The following is a 19030-nucleotide window of genomic DNA, read 5'->3' on the forward strand; positions in this document are numbered from 1 at the left end:
TAGGACCTAGGAAAACTGGTATGCACCATCCAGCCTGCCCCACAGGTTCCCGCCTCCGCCCATCCAGCCTGGCCCACGGGGTCCCCGCCTCCGCCCATCCAGCCTGGCCCACGGGGTCCCCGCCTCCGCCCATCCAGCCTGGCCCACGAGGTCCTCACCTCCACCCCAGCCTGTCCCATGGGGTCCCCGCCTCCCCTCCTCTTGCCACTGCCTCTGAGCGCTTCCCGGCCCGTTTTTATTTCAGTCTCGTGAGAGGTTTCCTTCTTGTCTCTTCCCTCAGCTGCTTCTGCTCTAAAGACCCTCCTGCTGTAGCAGCTGCCCTGAGCGCTGCTGAATTCAGAAAACAGCCCTGGAGGAAGCATCTCTTTATCCCCCATACAAATGCCAAGACAGGCTCCGGGCGGCCAGAGCTTCCCAGGTCAGCCCGAGATGGCCAGGCCAGGCGAAGCCCAGACCCACAGTGCTCTGGGGGCAGCCCAGGCTCCGTGGGCATTGACAGAACTTGCGGTCCTTCCAGCGTCAGCTTCAGCTCTCCTGGGGCAGCTCTGATGAGGGGCAAAGGCAGGAAGACGCCCATGTGCCGTGGCTTCTGCTTCTTCCCAGTGAACTGCAGTTAATTAAACAACACAGTCCTGCTGCCAGGAGAAAGCGTGGCCCCAAGGCACAGGGCCCCGGGGGGGGGGCACAGGCGGGCATGGCCCCTCTGCATCGGTGTCTGGGCCTCAGCTCTTTCATTATTTGTAAATGAGAGAACCTGGACCTGAAGTTATCTTCAGTTTTCTGTCTTTAACACTCACAAGATTTTGTTGTTAACATGATTCAATCAATTTAGCTATTAAGCTAGGTGCTGTGCTATAATTAATTATTTTAACAAAAGAAGTAATACAATGGATTTTTCTCCTGCTTGTTAAACTAAGTCATATGATTATAAAAATTAAACTTTATAGACGCGACTCACACCAAGCCTCTCCCCAGATACCAAGTGTCGCCCTCGGCAGGGATGCCCGCATCACCCCAGTCATTTAGGGTCATTAGAGCCCCGAGTAACGCTGGGGCCTGAGCAAGCGGTCGGGATGTCTGTGTCCCAGTCCCGCACCCAGCCCCGACCTCTGCGAACAGCGCCACACCCCATGGCTTGCGTTTCGTGTGTGTACTTGAGAGAGCATGAGTTTTGTAAACGTGCTGCTGACTCATATTAAAAACATGAAATGGTAACGGCAGCCTCCACATGCCGTCCTCTGCTGTCTGTGCCTCCGTGCCCTTGGCTGTTCCCACCCCGGGGTCTGCGGGGGTCAGGGTCCACCTCCGCTTCCTCAGTTGGAGTGAATTTGGGGTCTGGTTGAGGGCCTCGGCCGTCATCAAATGTGACAAACACAGGCCCTCCCCTGAGACCGCGTGTCCAGGATGCACCTGCTCCTCCGGGGTTCACTGCAGTCGTCTGAGCGGTGCTGGGCCACCAACCACTTCTATCACACAGCGGCCAGCGATGGGGCCTTGGGTCGTTTTCTGAAGGTCACCAACCCTTTGGCATCGGAGTAGGCAGAGCCTTTTGCATCCCCACCAGGCCCCTTGCCCAGGTGGCCCCGGGCAACCTCCACCCTCAGGCACCTCAGGTCCCAGTTCTGTTCACAGCTTCTCTTTTCCTGGCTTCTTTCCCTCTATTGACAAGATTTCAGTCTTGAGGTTGGTCCTGTTTGCTCCACTGCTCTGAGGAAGCCTCTCGGCTCCTAGGTGTGCAAGAAGCCAAGGGCATCCCTTCCCTGTGAGTGTCCACACACAAGTGCAGGTGGCACAGAGCGTCCGGGGCTGTCGTCAGCTGCTTCTGGACGCCCAGGTGGCCAGTCAGGAGTTTACCGTCACAGCGTCCCGCGCCGCCATGGAAACGCAGGGTTGCTGTGTGGCCGCCGTGGCGTGGCAGCCGTCGCCTGCCGGGTGCTAATTGTGCCTCCTGTGTGCCCTTCTTCTCTAGAATTCTCTGGTGGTTGAGATCCCGCCGTTTCGGAATCAGAGGATAACCAGCCCTGTTCACGTCAGTTTCTACGTCTGCAACGGGAAGAGAAAGCGAAGCCAGTACCAGCGTTTCACCTACCTTCCCGCCAACGGTAACGCCATCTTTCTAACCTTAAGCAGTGAAAATGAGCGCGTGGGGTGCTTTTTCTAAAGACGCAGAAACGACGTCGCCGTAAAGCAGCATGGCGTGTTGCACGTTTAACTGTGTGAGGTCCCGTTAGTGACGCTGAGTCATCGATTCCCTGAGAAGGAAAGGAAAAGGGAAGCTTTTTTCGGATGCATTTTCCTTGGTCCCTGTTGGGGTTTGGTCGGGGGGTTGCATACTCAGATAGTCACGGTTATTCTGCTTCTTGCGAATGTATAACAGCCCAGGGGAAAACATGGCTCTTCTGCTCCAAAAAACTGAGGGGGTCCTGGTGTGCATTTGCATCCTAAAGCTGCTTCAGGTGAGAAGGCAAATAGGTACAGCTATTTTGCAGGCAACTTTAGGAATAAACTTTGCTTTTAAGCATATAGTCCTGATGTGGTCTTTAAGGATGGTGAATGAGCTTTGTGCTGGGCGGACGTCCCCAACACACTTCTCCAAGGGTAATTTCATCTCCTGGGACCATGGGCATCCACGCTGGGGCACCTTCTCCTCAACCTGCCTGTCCCTTAACCGCCGTGGGAATGGCTCCTTTTCACTAAAAAAAAAAAAAAATTAGCTTCTGTTTTTAACCTTTAGGGTGTTTTCTTAAAGAAAATACCATTGAGTTTTTTTTTTCAGTCCCTGAACCAGTAGAAGAGAAGGGTGTCCCCCACGCCATCCCGGGCTTCCTTTGTGGGTACAGGCCACACCCCCCAGCTCGGAGAGGACAGAGTTAGCTGTCATCCTGAGTTTTACTGTATTTTGGGTAAGCCTAGCTAACATCAACAATCTTTTTATATCGCTTTTTTTCTAAAAACTGCAGAGATTCCTATCATCAAGAGGGAAATTACACACTGCAAACTGATTGCAAAAGCAGCCGCGTTTTCTTAGCAAAATCGAAGTGTTTTGAAGGTTTCCATTTTCTCTGAACGTAAACAGCATTTGTAATAGACCAGATTCTAAGAAAGCCCTCGAATCCCCACGTTCACACTGAACTGTTGGGACTCCCCGTTTTGTCAGGCAAGCTCTAGAAACGCCTCTCAACAGGTGGAAAATGGGGTTTCGCTGTAAAGTCGCTGTCCCCTGAGAGTGTCTGTGAGACAAGCTGTAGCGGGGACGGGCAGCCCCCAGCCCAGCCCTCGCGAGGAAGAGCCTCACAGTCTGGGACCCCCTGGGATTGTGGGGAAGAGCCTCACGTTCTGGGACCCCCCTCGGGTTTACATGATCTGTGCCACCCACACTTGGTGAGCCCGACCCGTTCTTGGAACAAAGTACAATATATCTTACAGAAGAAAATATTTCATCTTTTACTGAAAATATAATGATTGTGTCCTAATTAAACTTCAAGCGTGGTTGACCAGAAATTGAATGTTTTAAAGAAAACCTAGGCCTTACAGAGAAGGACTGCTTTCCAGAGCAGTGCATTAATTTTTTTCTTATTTGCTCGGCACCCGGCAGTCCCCACCGCGGGTTTGAGCAGCACCGAGTTTAGCACAGATCACGCGTCTCAGAGGCAGAAGAAGGGGTGTGTGGGGAGCATGCCTGCCCTTCACAGGCGGGAGGTGGAGGCCCCCAGGACCATGGCCACAGCATGAAGCCGGTGGGGTTGAGCCGCTCCTGCTACCTCCTGTCCACACCCCACCTGGCAGCCGGCCGTCCTGTCCTACCAGCCGCGCTTCTGCCTCGGTCAGCCTCAGCTCCCCTCTCAGCTCCGTGCCCGGCGTGGACGTCTCTCCTGGACCCCCGCCCAGTGTCCCGGCTGCACCCTCCACCCGCCATCTGCCCCAGCATGGCTGAACACAGGCCAGGTTCCCCAGGCTCGCCCTGGGCACCAGCCTTTGCCCGTCCTCCCTCTCTTTGCCTCTGTCGTCTCTCCTCTCCTGGACGTAGCGCCATAGTCCCTGGGTGACCATCCCAGGCCCCCACGAGTACACTGACCAGGCCCCCAGGGGCTCCCCGGCTCCCTGTCACCCCACCTGGTCCTGAGGGCTATGACCACAACTTGCACCAGACTGTGAGCCCCTCAGGCAGAGCCCCCAGGCTGCCGCAGGGCGAGATCCCCAATGTTGACACTGTGCCTACCTCGAGGCCACTGTCATTGTGGTTCTTAAATAAATAAACGAATGAATGGAAACCAGCACCCACGTATCCGTGTTCCGTCCTGCGTCCCCACTGCACCTCCTGTCCCTGCAACCCCGGCTGGGTCTGAGGACACCAAGGCCACTCCAGGACCTTCATCCTCCGTGCTGTGCATCTGTGTCTTGGGGTCCAGCTCGGATGGCTTCTTCCACGGGGTCTGAGAGATAGTTGCCAGCTCTGCTTCCGCAGGACCTGGAGTAGAGGCGGGACGGGTGGGTGTGGGTGGAGGACAGCAGGTTAGCAAGTCGCGGCCGGACTCGAAGCTTCTCTTGGTTTACTTTTTCCCGTTCCCACACTGTTGTGTGGGGGGTTGTTCGCATTCTAGGTTTCCACTGTGCCAGTGAGCTTCGGGTCTGTGCGCCCGGGGGTCACGGCGGTGAGGGGCAGACTCTTGGGGTCGTGAAATGTGCTGTTGAAATGCACAAGATGACAAAAATGAACCCACTTAAACTCCAGCTGTGGAATTCCTTTCATGTACACATTTGTAAAATCAAGTCTCATTTTAGGTTTTCCTTCAAAATTGCCATCCCCACAGGCAGGACAGGGAGGCAGCGCGGGGAGGCTGCACGGGGGAGGTGGCGCAGGGAGGCGGCCCAGGGAGGCCGTGGCCTGGCGTCTCTCCTTTCAAGTCAGAAGGTCTCAGTGGTCAGCCTTCGGGAATCACGCATCTGAGTGCAGAGGGCCCCGGGCTCAGGTGGGGCTGAGCCTTTGGTTGATGGTCTGTGATGGGGCCCAGAGGGAGAGTTCTCTTCACCCTCCCTAGCGGGACCAGGTGTTAAATGGGGAAGAGTTCCCACCAGAATGTATCAGTTCCATGAACGAAGCGGGCACAGACCTCGAGGAGTCCTGCCCGCCGCCCCTCCTGACATCCCGGGGTGCTGCCCGGTGAGCAAAGTGAAGAGGTCGTCTGCAATTAAAGAGGCTGGAACACACGCGCCCACAGAGAGGCTTCCTGAGCGGCTTGTCTGTCACTGTTTTTGTTTAACTGCGGCCTGAATGTAATCCCCCGGAAGGCGTGTTGGGAGGGCTGAGGGATGATCTGCTACCAGGAAGCTTCGCAGTTCCAAGAGGTGATTCCAAAATGTCAGCATTGTAGGTGGAGAGAGGCGAGCCTGGAACATGGGGACCCTGCCCAGGTCTGGTTAGAAGGCGGCGTCCGCGTGGCCTGGAGCTTGCGTGAGGGGTGCACTTACACCCCCAGATAGGAGCAGGCAGTGTGGGGCCACGGGCACTTTGGAGAAAGAAAACCAAGTTACAAACTCCAAATTACCTGCCAAAGTCAGTATTTTTTTAAACAAGAAAATAAAACATGACAAATCACTGGGCCTTGTCAGGTCTTTTTGTCTGAAGTCGTTTTAGTCGGTTACCTGGAAATGCTTCCAGGGCCCCAGGGCTGGGGACATGGAGCTCTTCCCCCATCAGTGCCGAGGAGAAGCTGCTCCCAGCCCCAGGTCCCCGTGGGAACACACAGCCAGCCCTGCCTCTGTGGGGGTCCCTTTGGTGGCCAGAGCCCCCTTCCTCGGGATACGCGGTCCAGCTGAGGGTCATCCGGTGACAGGGAGTGGCTGCTGTGATAATCCAGGCACAGAAACAGCTTTGACCACAGAATGCGATGTCCGGGGTGCGAGGGCGTCGGGACGGATCTGCCTCAGGATCTGGGGGTCTCTCACAGGGGATGGGCATGGGCCCCAAGACCAGACAGGAGCCAGCTGGAGACTCAAATGTCACGAAGAAGGGTAGATGCGCTTCCCGCCCCCGTTACTCACCAGCTGCTCTGCTGGCCCTGCCACGATGACCTAGGCCTGAGAATCTCTTTCTGCCTCAAGGGGTAGAAAGGGGAATAGATTCCATTACTTCCCTGTTTGCAATGGATTATTAAATCTAGCAATAGCTGTGGCATTGGTGAGGTGTTGGTACAAAGGGAGCCGGGGTCCTGTGGCCTTGGGTCCACCCCAGTGAAGGTCATTGGAGGGAGCTGCTCAGGGAGTGAGCCATGGGGTGGGGGAGGCTGTGAAACTGAGGTCCCCGTGCACAGAGCGCACCACCCAGGGTCAACAGCTGGGGGCGTGTCTCCGCTGGCACTTCCCAGGCCACAGAACCGGCCCCTCTAGGAAGCCTCCTCCAGATGGCATGGCCCAGGCCCTCAGTAAGCTCAGCTGGGGCTGCGTGAGCTGAGGGGCTCAGAGCACCCTGCAAGGGATCCTCCTGGTTGCAGACAAGCAGTCCTGGGCCACCGCCCGACCTCCACGCCCTCCTGCTCAGCCCAGCAGCCTCCCCTTCCCAGGAGTTTCCCATTCTGCCTTTTCCCTGGACTTCCCGGCTCACTTTGTCCAAGTCCACTGCATGTAAAGCTTGATCCTGAGACAGTGAAGTTCGTGAGGTCTCTGCAGATGCTCAGCGGCCCCAAATCGCGCTTTCGTTGCCACTGGCCAACAGCACAGCCTGGGTGGGCCTTGAACACCTGTGGTCTCTTCCTTTCCCCTCCCCTCACTTGTAGGCACCCTGGGGCTGGGCCTGAGCTCGGCTCTCACTGCAAAGTGACCCTGCCCATTTCAGACACCCAGGCATGGCTCCTATGTTCCCTCATCTGATCCCGCCATCATGGCAGCTGCCTCCCAGCTCCTGACAACGACAGGTCAGCCCTGGCCTCGCGGTGCTCTGGGTTTCAGCCTTGAGATGGTTTCCGTGTGTCGGCTGTGGGTGCCTCGATGCACCAGGGCCTGGTCGCAGGTTCTTAAAGCAGAGATTCTCCTGGCACCCCTTGTGCGCCCTCCAAGGGCCTAAAACGCAGACGACCCACACTCCATGCCCCGTCCTGCGCAGGAACCAGGGTGGCCTCCCCTTTCTGCAGCTTGTAGGGGTCAAGCCGGGCCCCCCACACTGATGTTTCAGCCCAGCTCTGCCCCAGCTTAGAAGTCCTACCTGATTTCAAACAGAGCAGATGATGCTGACATTTCCAACCCGCGGTGTGGCCTGCGCCGCGCTCCAGGTGGCCACGGGGCGAGGAGTCTGGGAGCCCAGCTGCCGAGTGTGTCTGTGGCGGGAGCTGAGCTGGCCCCACCTGTGAGCAGTGGCCTGTGGGCTCCTCATCCCTGTTCTACTGAGAGCCCCACAACCACCCGAGGGAGGGAGACAGCTTTTATTAAATTTCAGTTTTGTCGGTTGCCTCACTCTTCAGACAGCGAGTGAGGGAGGGGTGTTCTGATGCTCACTGTTGATGCCGTAAACCTGAGGGAAGGGAATTCTGTCACATGCTGTGGGGTGCCGGCCCCACCAGACCTCCCAGGAGACCTCCCCAAATGTCCAGAGAAGGGCTCCAATTAAAAGGGGAGCCGGAGATGTGCTCGCCAAAACCCCTACCAGCAAGACGCCAGGCGTCCTAGCCACCCGACACTTAGGCCGTGCGTGTCCTCAGAGCCTGTTTTAAAGCGGGAGGGATTTGGGGTGGAAGACAGCTCCTTCAGAAATCAGAGATGAGAGGAATAAATTAGGGAACTAGCGTCGGGATCCAGACTGGTGTGGAAGAGTCCACAGGACTCCACATCCGACGGGCGCGCCTGGGGCTGGGCGAGTCTGACTGCAGAAGGAGGATGGGGCCAGGAGCCTGAGACAGGACGAGAGGGCGGGAAGGGGCTTGTTTAGAAATCTAAGGGCCATGGGCCACCAAAAACAAACCAGGAGGTGTGAGTCAGTGGGGAGGCTGGGCGCCAGGAAGCCTGCGCCCCGGGACATGCGTAAGGCAAGAGGAGCACCCTGAGCTTGGCGACGTTGGCCGTGCACCTGGGAGGGACCCACCTGTCCATGCGGAGAGGCTCCCGAACCGATGCATCGGCCATGCTGCTGCCCCACTGTGGCTCCGTGGCTCCAGCCGGAATGGGAAAGCCTGGCCCCGCAGAACACGGAGGGCCACCCAGGCGAGGATTGGCGAGAGCTGACCAGTGTGTGTTTCGGCTTATGTGGTCTGTGGGAGCGTCCTCTGTCATCAGCCTAGTTGGGCAACAGATCCTCCTCGCCGTGCCCTGGAGCAGCATGGGGCCGCCCCACGGCCCAAGGCCCCCTCGCGCTTCCCCTCGCCGCGGCCGTGTCGTCCTGGCTCCGTCGCTGCCACCCGAGACCCCCGTCAAGTCACTGAGCCCTGCGCCTGTTTTCACACTTCTGTGTGTGTAGGAAGCCCCCCACCAATGTTGCTTGGGGTCGACATGATAAACCTGAGGGAAAGAGAATTCTCTCACCCCCACCGACACGCAGGATGGGTGTGAAGGCAAAGTGAGATCATGAACAAAAGCACTCAGGCCCGTCCTGGGCTCCTCGCCGGGGTGAGCCGCGGTTGTCGGCCGCCACGGAGCTGCGGTTTCAGCCTGGAGGTCTGTGGCGTGCGTGGTTGGAAACAACTCACGTGGCTGTGGCTCCGGAAGAGTGTGCCTTCCCGGAAACCTTGGAACATGCTTCGGCAGGAACGCCAGTGAAGAGTTGGGGAGAGAGCACGAATTCCCAAAGGCAGATGGAGTTCGGAAGGACCCTTCTCTGTCTCCCGTCAGGCGGTGCCTGGTTGGTGCAGATTCACCCCCTGGTGTGCCGTGGGTCCCTCACCTGCTCTGGAAACTGATCTTGGCTCTGAACATGAAGAAATGATGGCCGCTCAGCCTCGAGGGACAGGGGAGAGGACAGCTCCATCCGCTGTTTTCTTTCATTGTGTGAGAAGAGTCATGCCTGGAGGAGTCATTCCTGGTTGTTTATGTTGATGGCAAAACTTGGACTTTATTGTCGTACAGCAAACAGAAGACAATCCGATCTTTGTTTTCCAGGGGTTTAGACTTTGAACAAAACCCCTTTTGTCCAGTACTGTAGCACGTACCTCGTAGAGTAATTCAAGCTAAACACTTGAGGTTGCGTAAAAATGTGGGCCTGGGGGAGAAGGGAACTGTCTTGGGATCATTCCTTGCTGTGCATGGCACCTGCAGCATGCAGGGAGCTCGGTGTTGGATCTCCCCGCCCCCAACGCCACCTGGGGACCAGATGTTACTGTGGATGCAGGAAGGGGGTCCGGGGAACCGTCTCAGCCTTCGGGGCTTCCGTAGTGAGCACCACCGGCTGGGCGCCTTGTAAACAACAGACATTCATTTCTCATAGCTCTGGGGGCTGGAAGTCTGAGTTCGGGGCTGGTATAGTCAGGTTCTGGTGAGGACCTTTCCAGGTTGCAGACAGCCAAAATCCTGCCATATCCTCACGTGGCAGGACAGGCAATTTGTCTCTTCCTCTTCGTGGGATGACAGTCCCATTGGATCAGGGCCCCGCCCTGATGATATTGTTTAACCCCCAGTTACCTCCTGCAAACCCTGTTCTCAAGTAGAGTCACATGGATGGGGGTTAAGGCCTCAACATGAGGTTGAGGGGACATGATTCCATCCATAGCAGTGACCCCACTTGTCTAAAGCCAAAGGGCTGGGCCTGCCCCTTGCCACCCCTGCCTGCCCATCCCCAGGTCCCCGTTCTTGTCCCCAGGCCCCCCCGCCCACCCCCAGGTGCTCCCTGTGCTGCAGACAGAGTCCCCGAGGAGCCAGGAGCTGCAGGTCACCAACCGCAGAGGAAGCCGACGGGTGGGGCAGGCTCATGCCGATTTTCATTCTCAGATCTTGTCACCTCTGTCTTATAGCAGAAGGGGGCCCTGATCTGGGAGCCATGAAGACCCCAGCTGTCCCCCCAGGAGCCCGGTCACACCAAGGCAGCCAAGGGGACTATGTTGGGAGGAGGCTGCGTTCGGGGCCATTAGGAGCTGTGAGGGGCCCCCAGGTCCGCCCTAGGTGAGGGGCTTTGCCTGTCCTGGGGCTGCATAGATCCAGCTGGGGCTTTAGAACTGGAACCGTTCGAGGAGCTGCGGCGGGTGAAGCCCACTTACGTCCTGGCTTCTGTTGCCATGTAGAGATGGGAGCCCATTTTCCAGGCTTGGGGTTCTTTAAAGAGAGGCCGGGATTGTGCTGAATGCTCTCTGGCCGTGGTGGGGGCTTTGGGAGGGAGGCCCTGGGGAGAGGCTCTCCCAGCTCACTGCCTGCGTCTTTGGCCAGAACGGGCACCTGCACGGGGCCTGGAAACGTCGTGTTCACCTGGGGCAGAAGCCTCCCTCCAGGATTTAGCTCCCGACGTCACTGCTATTGAGGCAGAGACTCTGCAGTGGCGTCAGGGAGAAGCTGGGCCCCAGAACAGCACCAGGCGTGGGACAGGCCCTCAGTGCCTTCCACGGAGGATGCAGTGTGAGGCCTGGGTCTGCGGGGACGGTTTGCCTGTCAGCTCTGCACACCGCTGACCGCTGTGCGCCGCCTCCACAGACAGTCCCCGTGGGCGATGGGGCTGCTGTGGACGCTGGGGCTGCCGTGGACAATGGGGTAGCCACCGTGGACAATGGGGCTGCTGTGGACGCTGGGGCTGCCGTGGACACTGGGGCTGTCATGGACAATGGGGTAGCCACCGTGGACAATGGGGCTGCCGTGGACACTGCAGCCAGCCTGCCCCGTGGGAATATGCTTTGTAAAGCCGGCAGGTGCTGAGGCTAGCACTCGCCTTCCATACTCTGCTCTTTGTAATGAGTTTCATAAACTCACCCTCAGGTGATTGGCGTTTCTGGTGCACCGTTGCTTAGCCTGAAAGTGAGCTGCCCTTTTTCTGAGCCCACCCGTTTGCCGCCTCCACCCCAGCCCCTCGTGGTTGATGCTCCACCCCAGCCCCACGTGGCTGACGTCATCAGGAGGCAGCCAGAGGCCGCCTGGCGCAGGGTTAGCCCAGAACACGTGCTGTCCGCGTGAACGGGGCCCGTGCGGCTCCCTCCACGGGCGAGACTCCCAGGCTGTTGTGCAGACGCTCGCTCATTTCCTCGCTGATAGGATGCGTCTCACGAGGCTCTGATTTACAGCACAGGTGTACGTCTTCCCTGAAACCCACACAAAAAGCACAGCTTAGGCCAAGCGCAGGTGCAGTATGTTCGTGCATTTAAGCTTCTTAGATGCTGGGATGTGGAAGCAGCCGTGTGGCTTTCCTTTGCTTGTGAAGGTGAGTTTGCACTTTCCAGCTTCTCTCTGTATTGAGAAGGCCACAGCTCTCTGGGGCTTGACTTAGCAGAGAACATCCCGCTACATCCTCATGGGCCAGCGGGTCAGGCGGGGCCATCCAGAAACATCCTCCGCGGGTGCCGGGTGCCTCACGCGTCCCTGCCGTCCACGGCCCTTTGTCCCTGGCTGTGCTTCATGTCAGTGCCCCTTGGGGCAAGGACAGGGAGATGGGGGAGTCACCTGGGGAAGGCCCGGCCCTGGTGGGTGGCAGCTTTGGAGCAGCTGGGATGGCACAAGACGCTGCTGCCAGGGCCGAGAAACCGTCCGGCCAACCCCAGACTTGAGCCGGACCTCACGGGCAAGGCTGAGAGAAACCGCCTGGGGACCCCAGCCCGGGGAGGGGCACTGCAGCAGGAACAGGAGCAGACACCTGCAGGGTCAGCCCAGGCCACCTTCCAGCGCGGTGACCACACCCACAGCTCACACTGCCAAGGGACCGGGACTGGCTCTCCAGACTCACAAGATGCCATCATGGGTGGGGCACATGCAGCGACCCCAGGTTTCAAGTCACTGCCCCCAGCTCCCTGCAAATAGCTGTGGGCGGGAGAGGGGCAGCGGGCAGGCACACGAGCTTATTCCTGTGAGGAGTGTGTTGCCACAGCCTCTGTGGGCTGGAGCCCCGGGCCTCAGAGAGGGAGCGCCTGCCTGTGGGTGGGGGGACGGGAGCTGCCAACCTGGTGGGGTCCCAGTGAAGCGTCCACTCGGCCTTCTGCCTGCCCCTGGGGGTGGTGGACACATCAGTGCTGGGCCTGCTCCGAACCCACAGGGCAAGCGGCCGGGGCATCCCGACACCACTGCCAGCCGCCAGCATCCTGGGGAGGTGGGTCGTATGTCCCAGGGCTGTGTGTCCCTCGCCACCACGATCCTTGGTCAGGACTTCCCCAGGAAGAATCCAGTGGCTGGAGAGATGCGGGGGTTAATGCCGGTGCCACCACGGTTTTAGACGGGCGGCGTCTGCACCGTGTTCTTGGCGTTCTCCAGCCAGCAGCAGCAGCAACCACCCGGTTGCCCTGGCCCGACGGCTCTCTGGCATCGCTGGCCTTGGCCCGTGGGGCGGCTGATTTATGGCCACTGCTGTTTATGGGACAGCTGTGCTCGGGGCCTTTAGTGTCCGGCAGAGCTGGCAGGTACCAGTTTTTAAAGCGCTTGGGGGACATTTCACAGAAGAGGCGCGCTGGCCCCCGTGCCTGGCCACATTTCTGGGCCCTGGCTGAAAATCCCGTGCAGCGGAGAGAGGATCCCAACAGGGTATTAATTTAACCTTCCAGCCACGTGCTTTTACTAAAGATCATAAACTCTGAAAATTACCGGCCAAATTTAGAATGGAGCCTTGGCTGTTGGGGACATCAGCCTCTTCTGAGCAGGAGAGACGTGGGTGCCCACCAGCATCTCACTCCCACATCTGGTCCTGTTTCCAGCGACCCCTGTGCCTCTCAAAGGCACAGGCCTGAGTTCACAGAGACCACTGGCCGAGCCCTGCCTCTGGGGCTCCCCACCGTCTGGCTTTGTCGTGGACTCGTCATCTGTGGATTTACCACATGCTTGAAGCTGGAACGGCAGGAAGGGGCAGTTCCTGAGGCCCAGCTGCCTCCGCAGAGTTGGTGGGGAGGCCATAACCTGAGGCCAAAATGCGTCCCCTGGATGAAAATGACCCCAGCCCTGTGGTCTCCAGACAGTGGCTAGAGCCCCACCCTCCACAGGCACCGCCTCCCGCCGCCCCTTCAAAAAGGTGTTGCAGCCCACGGCCCAGATATTCGACTTTCTAATATAAAGTGAGACCTGTAGGGTTTCCCAATCAACATGAGGGCGCCTTCTCCTCCACAGCCCCCCAACTTGCACAGGCAGTCCTGGGGCTCTGCCCCATCTGTGAACCCTCAGCTGAAGAGGACGGCCCCAGAGGTGGCCACATTCAGGTGGCTGGAGGTAGGAACTTCCCCCAGCGCTGCCAGGGTCTGTGCACCTCCTTCAGCCCCAACTAAGGAGAGCGTGCGGGGCTGAGAGCACGCAGACCCTCGTGTGCCAGGCGTGAGCGTTGTCTTCAGATGGGACCAAGCGGGCCTCACTGTTGTGACAACTGAATGTGACGTCTGGGGTGTAATTCCAGCGCGCTCCTGGTTCCTGCACCCAGCCCTGACCTGGTTCCGGGTGTAATTCCAGCCCTGACCTGGTTCCGGGTAATTCCCAGCTGCCCCAGTTCCTGGGTGTAATTCCCAGCCTCTGACCTGGTTCCCTTGGGTGTAATTCAGCTGCCCTGGTTCCCAGGGTGTAATTCTAGCTGCCTCTAGTTCCTGGGGTGTAATCTCCAGCCCTGACCTGGTTCCGGGGTGTAATTCCAGCGCCCCTGGACCTCGTGTAATTGCAGCTGCCCTGGTTCCTGTAATTCCAGCCCTGATCTCGTCCGCAATTCCAGCGTGACCTGGTTCCGGGGGTGTAATTCCAGCGTGCCCCGGTTCCGGGGGTGTAATTCCAGCCCTGACCCGGTTCCGGGGGTGTAATTCCAGCGTGACCCGGTTCCGGGGGTGTAATTCCAGCGTGCCCCGGTTCCGGGGGTGTAATTCCAGCGTGACCCCAGCGGCGATTGCAGGACGGGGTGGCTGACGAGGCTGGGGGAGCGCACCCGTTCCCTCTCCCCTGCCCTGGGCACCACTGTAGAGGCAGCCCCTGGCCTCGTCCTCCAGGCTTGACAGCTCAGGCCGCACTCCCCGCATTCTCTGTGGCTGGACGTGCCCCGGGCCAAAGGCTGGGGACGCCTGGGCTATGGAGCCCCAGGAAGGCCTGGCAGGACCCTCAGCAGAGTGTGGCTTTATGGGCCCTGGTCAGTGAGCTGCAGGCTCTGTCCTGGGAAAGCCTTGTAATCACGATTACCCTGTGATTTTCTTCCTGCCTCCTGGACGTCAGCACCTCCTGGTCACCCACCCCATCTAAAACCTCAGCCTCCCTACTCAGTGTGCAGGGCGGACGCTTTAAACCTCGGCCTCCCTATGTAGTGTGCAGGGCGGACGCTTTAAACCTCGGCCTCCCTACTCAGTGCAGGGCGGACAGTTTAAACCTGGGCCTCCCTACTCAGTGCAGGGCGGACAGTTTAAACCTGGGCCTCCCTAGGCAGTGTGCAGGGCAGATGATAGATTTGAATGAGTGAATGAAAGTAGGGACTTGAAAAGTCAGCACAAAAGCAACAAAATGCAGCAACTCCACTGGGAATGCCTGGGTGGAAAGCTCTGGTTGACTTCCTTCGGACTCAGAGGCTGGTGAGATTCTGCAGCCGGGAACGGCCCATATGGGTCAGTTCCTGTGATGCCTCCAGTGTGGCGGGAAGGTGCCTTGGCTACACAGATGACTCGCCCCTGTGCTCACGACCGCCGGGACCTGTGGTGGGAGCTGCAGGGGAGGCTGCACTAGCACAGGTGCTCCCATATCCCGAGCTGCCTGAAAACGCCGTATCCATCGGTCGCAGCTGCTGGTGGACTCGTCGGCACCCAGCTGTGGTGGGGAACAGCTGCATGGACTCGCAGGCTCAAGCCCGGGGCTAAATATTTTGTCTCGAATTGGAGATGCTTTTGTTTACTGCAGGAGGCTGCTGGACCCTCTGCAGCGGTGAGTGTTGGCACCAGGAGCCTGTGTGCCGGTTTTGGGGGCCACTCATAGGCCCCAGGTGGTGATGGGAGGGGAGTTTCCCTCCCTGTGGCCGACGCTGCTGCCAAACAGGATCCACACAGCATTTGCCCAGAGCAGCGCTGCACGTCTGTTAGGAATTTGCGTGCACCATTGCGAGAGCTTTAGAGCCACTGAGCCGTCTGATGTCTCCTCTAAGTAGCACGGGAGACCTAAGACCAGCAGGAAAACAGCAACCGCAGGAATGCCGGCCGGGACCGCCTCGCTGCTCCCGCTGACTGCACGCCTGCCTGCTTTCTTCCCAACACTCCTGCAGAAGCAGGCACAAAGGCTGGGGTGGGCGCAGGCCGGGAGCCGGTGTCGGCTCTGGCCCAGGCCTGGTGGAGTGACCTTGGAGACCCGGTGCCTGACCTGTAGGCTCCTCCCCACAGCCCTAGACTTCTAGGGAGAGCTGGGTGGGAGAAAGCTCTAGAAACTCAGGAGCCCCCTGTTTCGTCCAAGGCTGCCAGGTCATGGCCTCCACACAGCCCATCGCTTTAGAAGGGGAATCCGGAGGACCGTGGAGGCTGTGTTTTTCTTTCGCAGTGACGGACGGCTTCTCTCCTGGAGCAGTCATTCCCTTTTGCAGTTGGATTTTTACTGACTCCTGAAAGCCGTCTTGTTGTGTATTCGAGTTTACCAAATGTGCAGACATTTATCAAACCGAGTGTTGGGAGCAGAAATGCCGTCGTGCATCCAAGTTGAAATTTTCGCTTTGATTCTTGCGAATCCACAGGCCCCTGGGTCCAGGGCTCCCACCGCAGTTTGCAAGTGGGACTTTCATAGCACGTTAGTGCTGCAGGAGAGTCCAAGGAAAACAGTCCTCGCCAGTATTAGAACCAGCTGTGACTCTCGGCCGATGACTCACACCTTTTTTTTTAATGGGGTGGGAGAACCAGGCAGGAGACAGAGGGACCCAGTCAGGGCCCTGTTGGTTTTGCGGAGGGTGTCCCAGCCACAAGCCTGCCTGATCATACTCATCTGCAAATCTGCAACTGGTGTTTATTTAACTTCTCTTTTCCTTCTCACAGTTCCAATGATAAAAACAGAACCCACGGATGATTATGAGCCTGCTCCAAACTGTGGGCCAGTGAGCCAGGGGTTAAGTCCTCTCCCAAGACCATACTACAGCCAGCAGCTCGCGATGCCACCTGACCCCAGCTCCTGCCTCGTGGCCGGCTTCCCGCCCTGTCCGCAGAGAAGCACCCTGATGCCAGCAGCCCCCGGTGCGAGCCCCAAGCTCCACGACCTTTCTCCCGCCGCCTACACCAAGGGCGTCGCCAGCCCGGGCCACTGCCACCTCGGACTCCCGCAGCCGGCCGGAGAGGCCCCCGCTGTCCAGGACGTGCCCAGGCCAGTGGCCACGCACCCCGGCTCACCCGGGCAGCCGCCCCCGGCCCTGCTGCCGCAGCAGGTGAGTGTGCCTCCAAGCAGTAGCTGCCCCCCTGGTCTCGAACACTCACTCTGCCCCAGCAGCCCCTCTCCTCCACTCCCGCCCGCCGCCCAAGAGCTGACCTGCCTGCAGCCCTGCAGCCCAGCGTGCCCGCCCGCCACGGGCCGCCCGCAGCACCCGCCGCCCACGGTCCGCAGGGATGAGTCTCCGGCCGCCCAGCCACGGCTGCTGCCAGAGGCGTGTGAGGACAGTAGTCCTAATTTGGCCCCTATTCCTGTAACGGTCAAGCAAGAGCCTGAAGAGTTGGACCAGTTGTACCTGGATGACGGTGAGTGCCCGTGGCCATGCAGATGTGGTCTTGGCCCGGCGTGGCGGCGTGAGCTCACGGAGGGGCCGTGTGCGTGCTGCATGTGTGGCACGTGTGGAAGTGCACCGAGGCCCTGGGCTGGGTGTGGGGTGCGTCCTCCTGATATAAAGTGCCCCCGTGTGGTGCCACGGCATCAGCGCCAACTGGGGTGCCCGCCGTGGGATCGGCTCCAGTGATCACGCGTGGGGCCCCTGGCGGGTCCCGGGCTGCAGACCCTCCTACAAGACTGTCCCGGGGTCTAAGGCTCACGCTGGGTGCCCAGGTTTGCTTCTGCAGCTGAACGTGGAGCCACGCGGCTCAGGCTCAAAGCCCTGACCTGCAGGGGGACCAGCGTGGGCGGTCGGGGCACTCTGGGTGCTGCCTGGGTCCTGTGAATGGCTTGTAGACAACAGCTTAGCCGAAATGATGAGCACGTTACCCTGTGCGGTTCTGTAAACACTTCTAACTGCCGCGGCATCCTTGCCAGGAGCTCGGGGGACGGCCGTGACACCGGGGGCCCTAGACTGTGCCTTCAGGCCCCAGGCGCAGGGTCTTCCCCGTCCAGCCCCTGGGCTCGCACAGCGCGGAGACGCACCCAACACCGCGCACTCGGGCTTGTTTGGGAAGGAAGTGGCCTCACGTCTATAGCCAGGCGGGTGGTGTGGGGAGCCCTGAGCGCTCAGGCCTTTCTGTGAGGAGTGGTGACCGAAGGTGCCGTGGCGTTCTTGGCGAGTGACCGAAGGCACCATGGCATTCTTGGCGAGTGTTTACATCTCGAGGCGCAGCCCGACTTGCTTGCGCTGTGATCAGTGACACGCCTGCGGCCGTGGGGACCACGCGTTAGAGGGCGGTTCAGCTCATGTTTTCTGGCCCACTCCCTGCCCCGTGGTTTGGGGTCCAGGTGAGCCTCGGCCTTCTGGGGAGGGGGCGGCATCAGCCCCTCCTGACCTGGGGGCAGGGACTCCCGGACGTCGGGGGCTCAGTTTCCATCTGCTGGGAAAGGGAGTGAGGCCTCCCTGCTGTTTCCTGACGGAAGGCTACAAGCTTTTTGAGGAGAATGCATGCAAATATGGTTAGCCCCCAAAGCATGAAGCTCTTGAGTCCGCAGCCCTGGTGTGTGTGTGTGTGTGTTTGTGTGTTTGTACTGAGCTTGCGGTAGTGTGTTCCACGGAGCCTGGAGTCCTGGTGTGTGGGGGGTGTGTGTGTGTGTGTGAGCTTGTGGTAGTGTGTTCCACGGAACCCGCAGCCCTGGGGTGTGTGTGTGTGTGTGTGTACCGAGCTTGTGGTAGTGTGTTCCACGGAGCCTGGAGCCCTGGTGTGTGTGTGGCGGGGTGTGTGTGTGTGAGCTTGTGGTAGTGTGTTCCATGGAACCCGCAGCCCTGGTGTGTGTGTGTGTTTGTGTGTTTGTACTGAGCTTGCGGTAGTGTGTTCCACGGAGCCTGGAGTCCTGGTGTGTGTAGGGGTGTGTGTGTGTGTGTGTGTGTGTTTGTACCGAGCTTGTGGTAGTGTGTTCCACGGAGCCTGGAGCCCTGGTGTGTGTGTGGGGGTGTGTGTGTGTGTGTGTGTGTGAGCTTGTGGTAGTGTGTTCCATGGAACCCGCAGCCCTGGTGTGTGTGTGTGTGTGTGTGTGTGTTGAGCTTGCGGTCGTGTGTTCCATGGAGCCCGAGCCCTCGTCGTCTGTTTTTGCGGGAGTGTGTCCCATCAGATCAGGAGGCTGCTGCCTCCCTGGGGCTGTCCCTGGGAGCCACACACTGGAGGCCCGTGGCTGCCCCTGGCCACTCCCTGGAGGTTTATGATGACTGTGGGGTGGGGCCAGGACAATGTTCCGTGTCCTGTGCCGATGTCGTTCTGAAGTTCTGTCTGACCTGCCTGCTGTCCTCCTTGTCCCCCGTGAGGTCAGCTGGAGCTCCGCGGGGGGCCCGTGTCCCTGCTCTGCTGCCTCCTGGGCACAGATGGACTCTGCCTTCCTCCCCAGCCCCTGTGCAAGGTGGACGCTGGCATCCATGCATCCAGCCTCTCACCTGTGTCCGTGCCTCCAGCCCCTCACCCCTGCATCTGTGCCTCCAGCCCCTCACCCCTGCTTTGTCTCACGTGGTGCCACGTGGTCCCGAGGTGGCTGGGAGATGCTGAGAAGTTCTCTTTCCACCCGCCACGCCTTGTCCCAGCTGTGACCCCCCGGCCCTGGGCTCCCACATCTGGGCAGTTTCTGCAGGCCCAGGTGGGAAGCAGGTGCCCTGGGGCTCACGTGTGGCTTTATGGCAAGG

General features: G+C 59.3%; 2 protein-coding genes across 2 annotated transcripts in view; one reads left to right on the forward strand and one right to left on the reverse strand.

The window, feature by feature from the left end:
* The window catches only part of NFATC1 (nuclear factor of activated T cells 1), a 117082-nt gene that overhangs the window by 61280 nt on the left and 36772 nt on the right, over positions 1 to 19030 (forward strand). Inside the window, exons 16-17 of the mRNA XM_031658650.1 lie at positions 1970 to 2102; positions 16059 to 16748. Of these exons, the coding sequence (XP_031514510.1) occupies positions 1970 to 2102; positions 16059 to 16748 (823 nt within the window). The remainder of the gene's footprint in view (positions 1 to 1969; positions 2103 to 16058; positions 16749 to 19030) is intronic.
* Positions 836 to 8993, reverse strand: LOC116271500. Its single transcript, XM_031658918.1, has 2 exons — positions 8057 to 8993; positions 836 to 2693 (listed from the first exon to the last, which is right to left on the reverse strand). The coding sequence occupies exons 1-2, from the start codon at positions 8305 to 8307 to the stop codon at positions 2453 to 2455; spliced, it is 492 nt and encodes a 163-aa protein (XP_031514778.1). The 5' UTR covers positions 8308 to 8993; the 3' UTR covers positions 836 to 2452.

Source organism: Papio anubis, chromosome 19, assembly GCF_008728515.1.
Source record: "Papio anubis isolate 15944 chromosome 19, Panubis1.0, whole genome shotgun sequence".
NCBI lineage: Eukaryota > Metazoa > Chordata > Mammalia > Primates > Cercopithecidae > Papio > Papio anubis.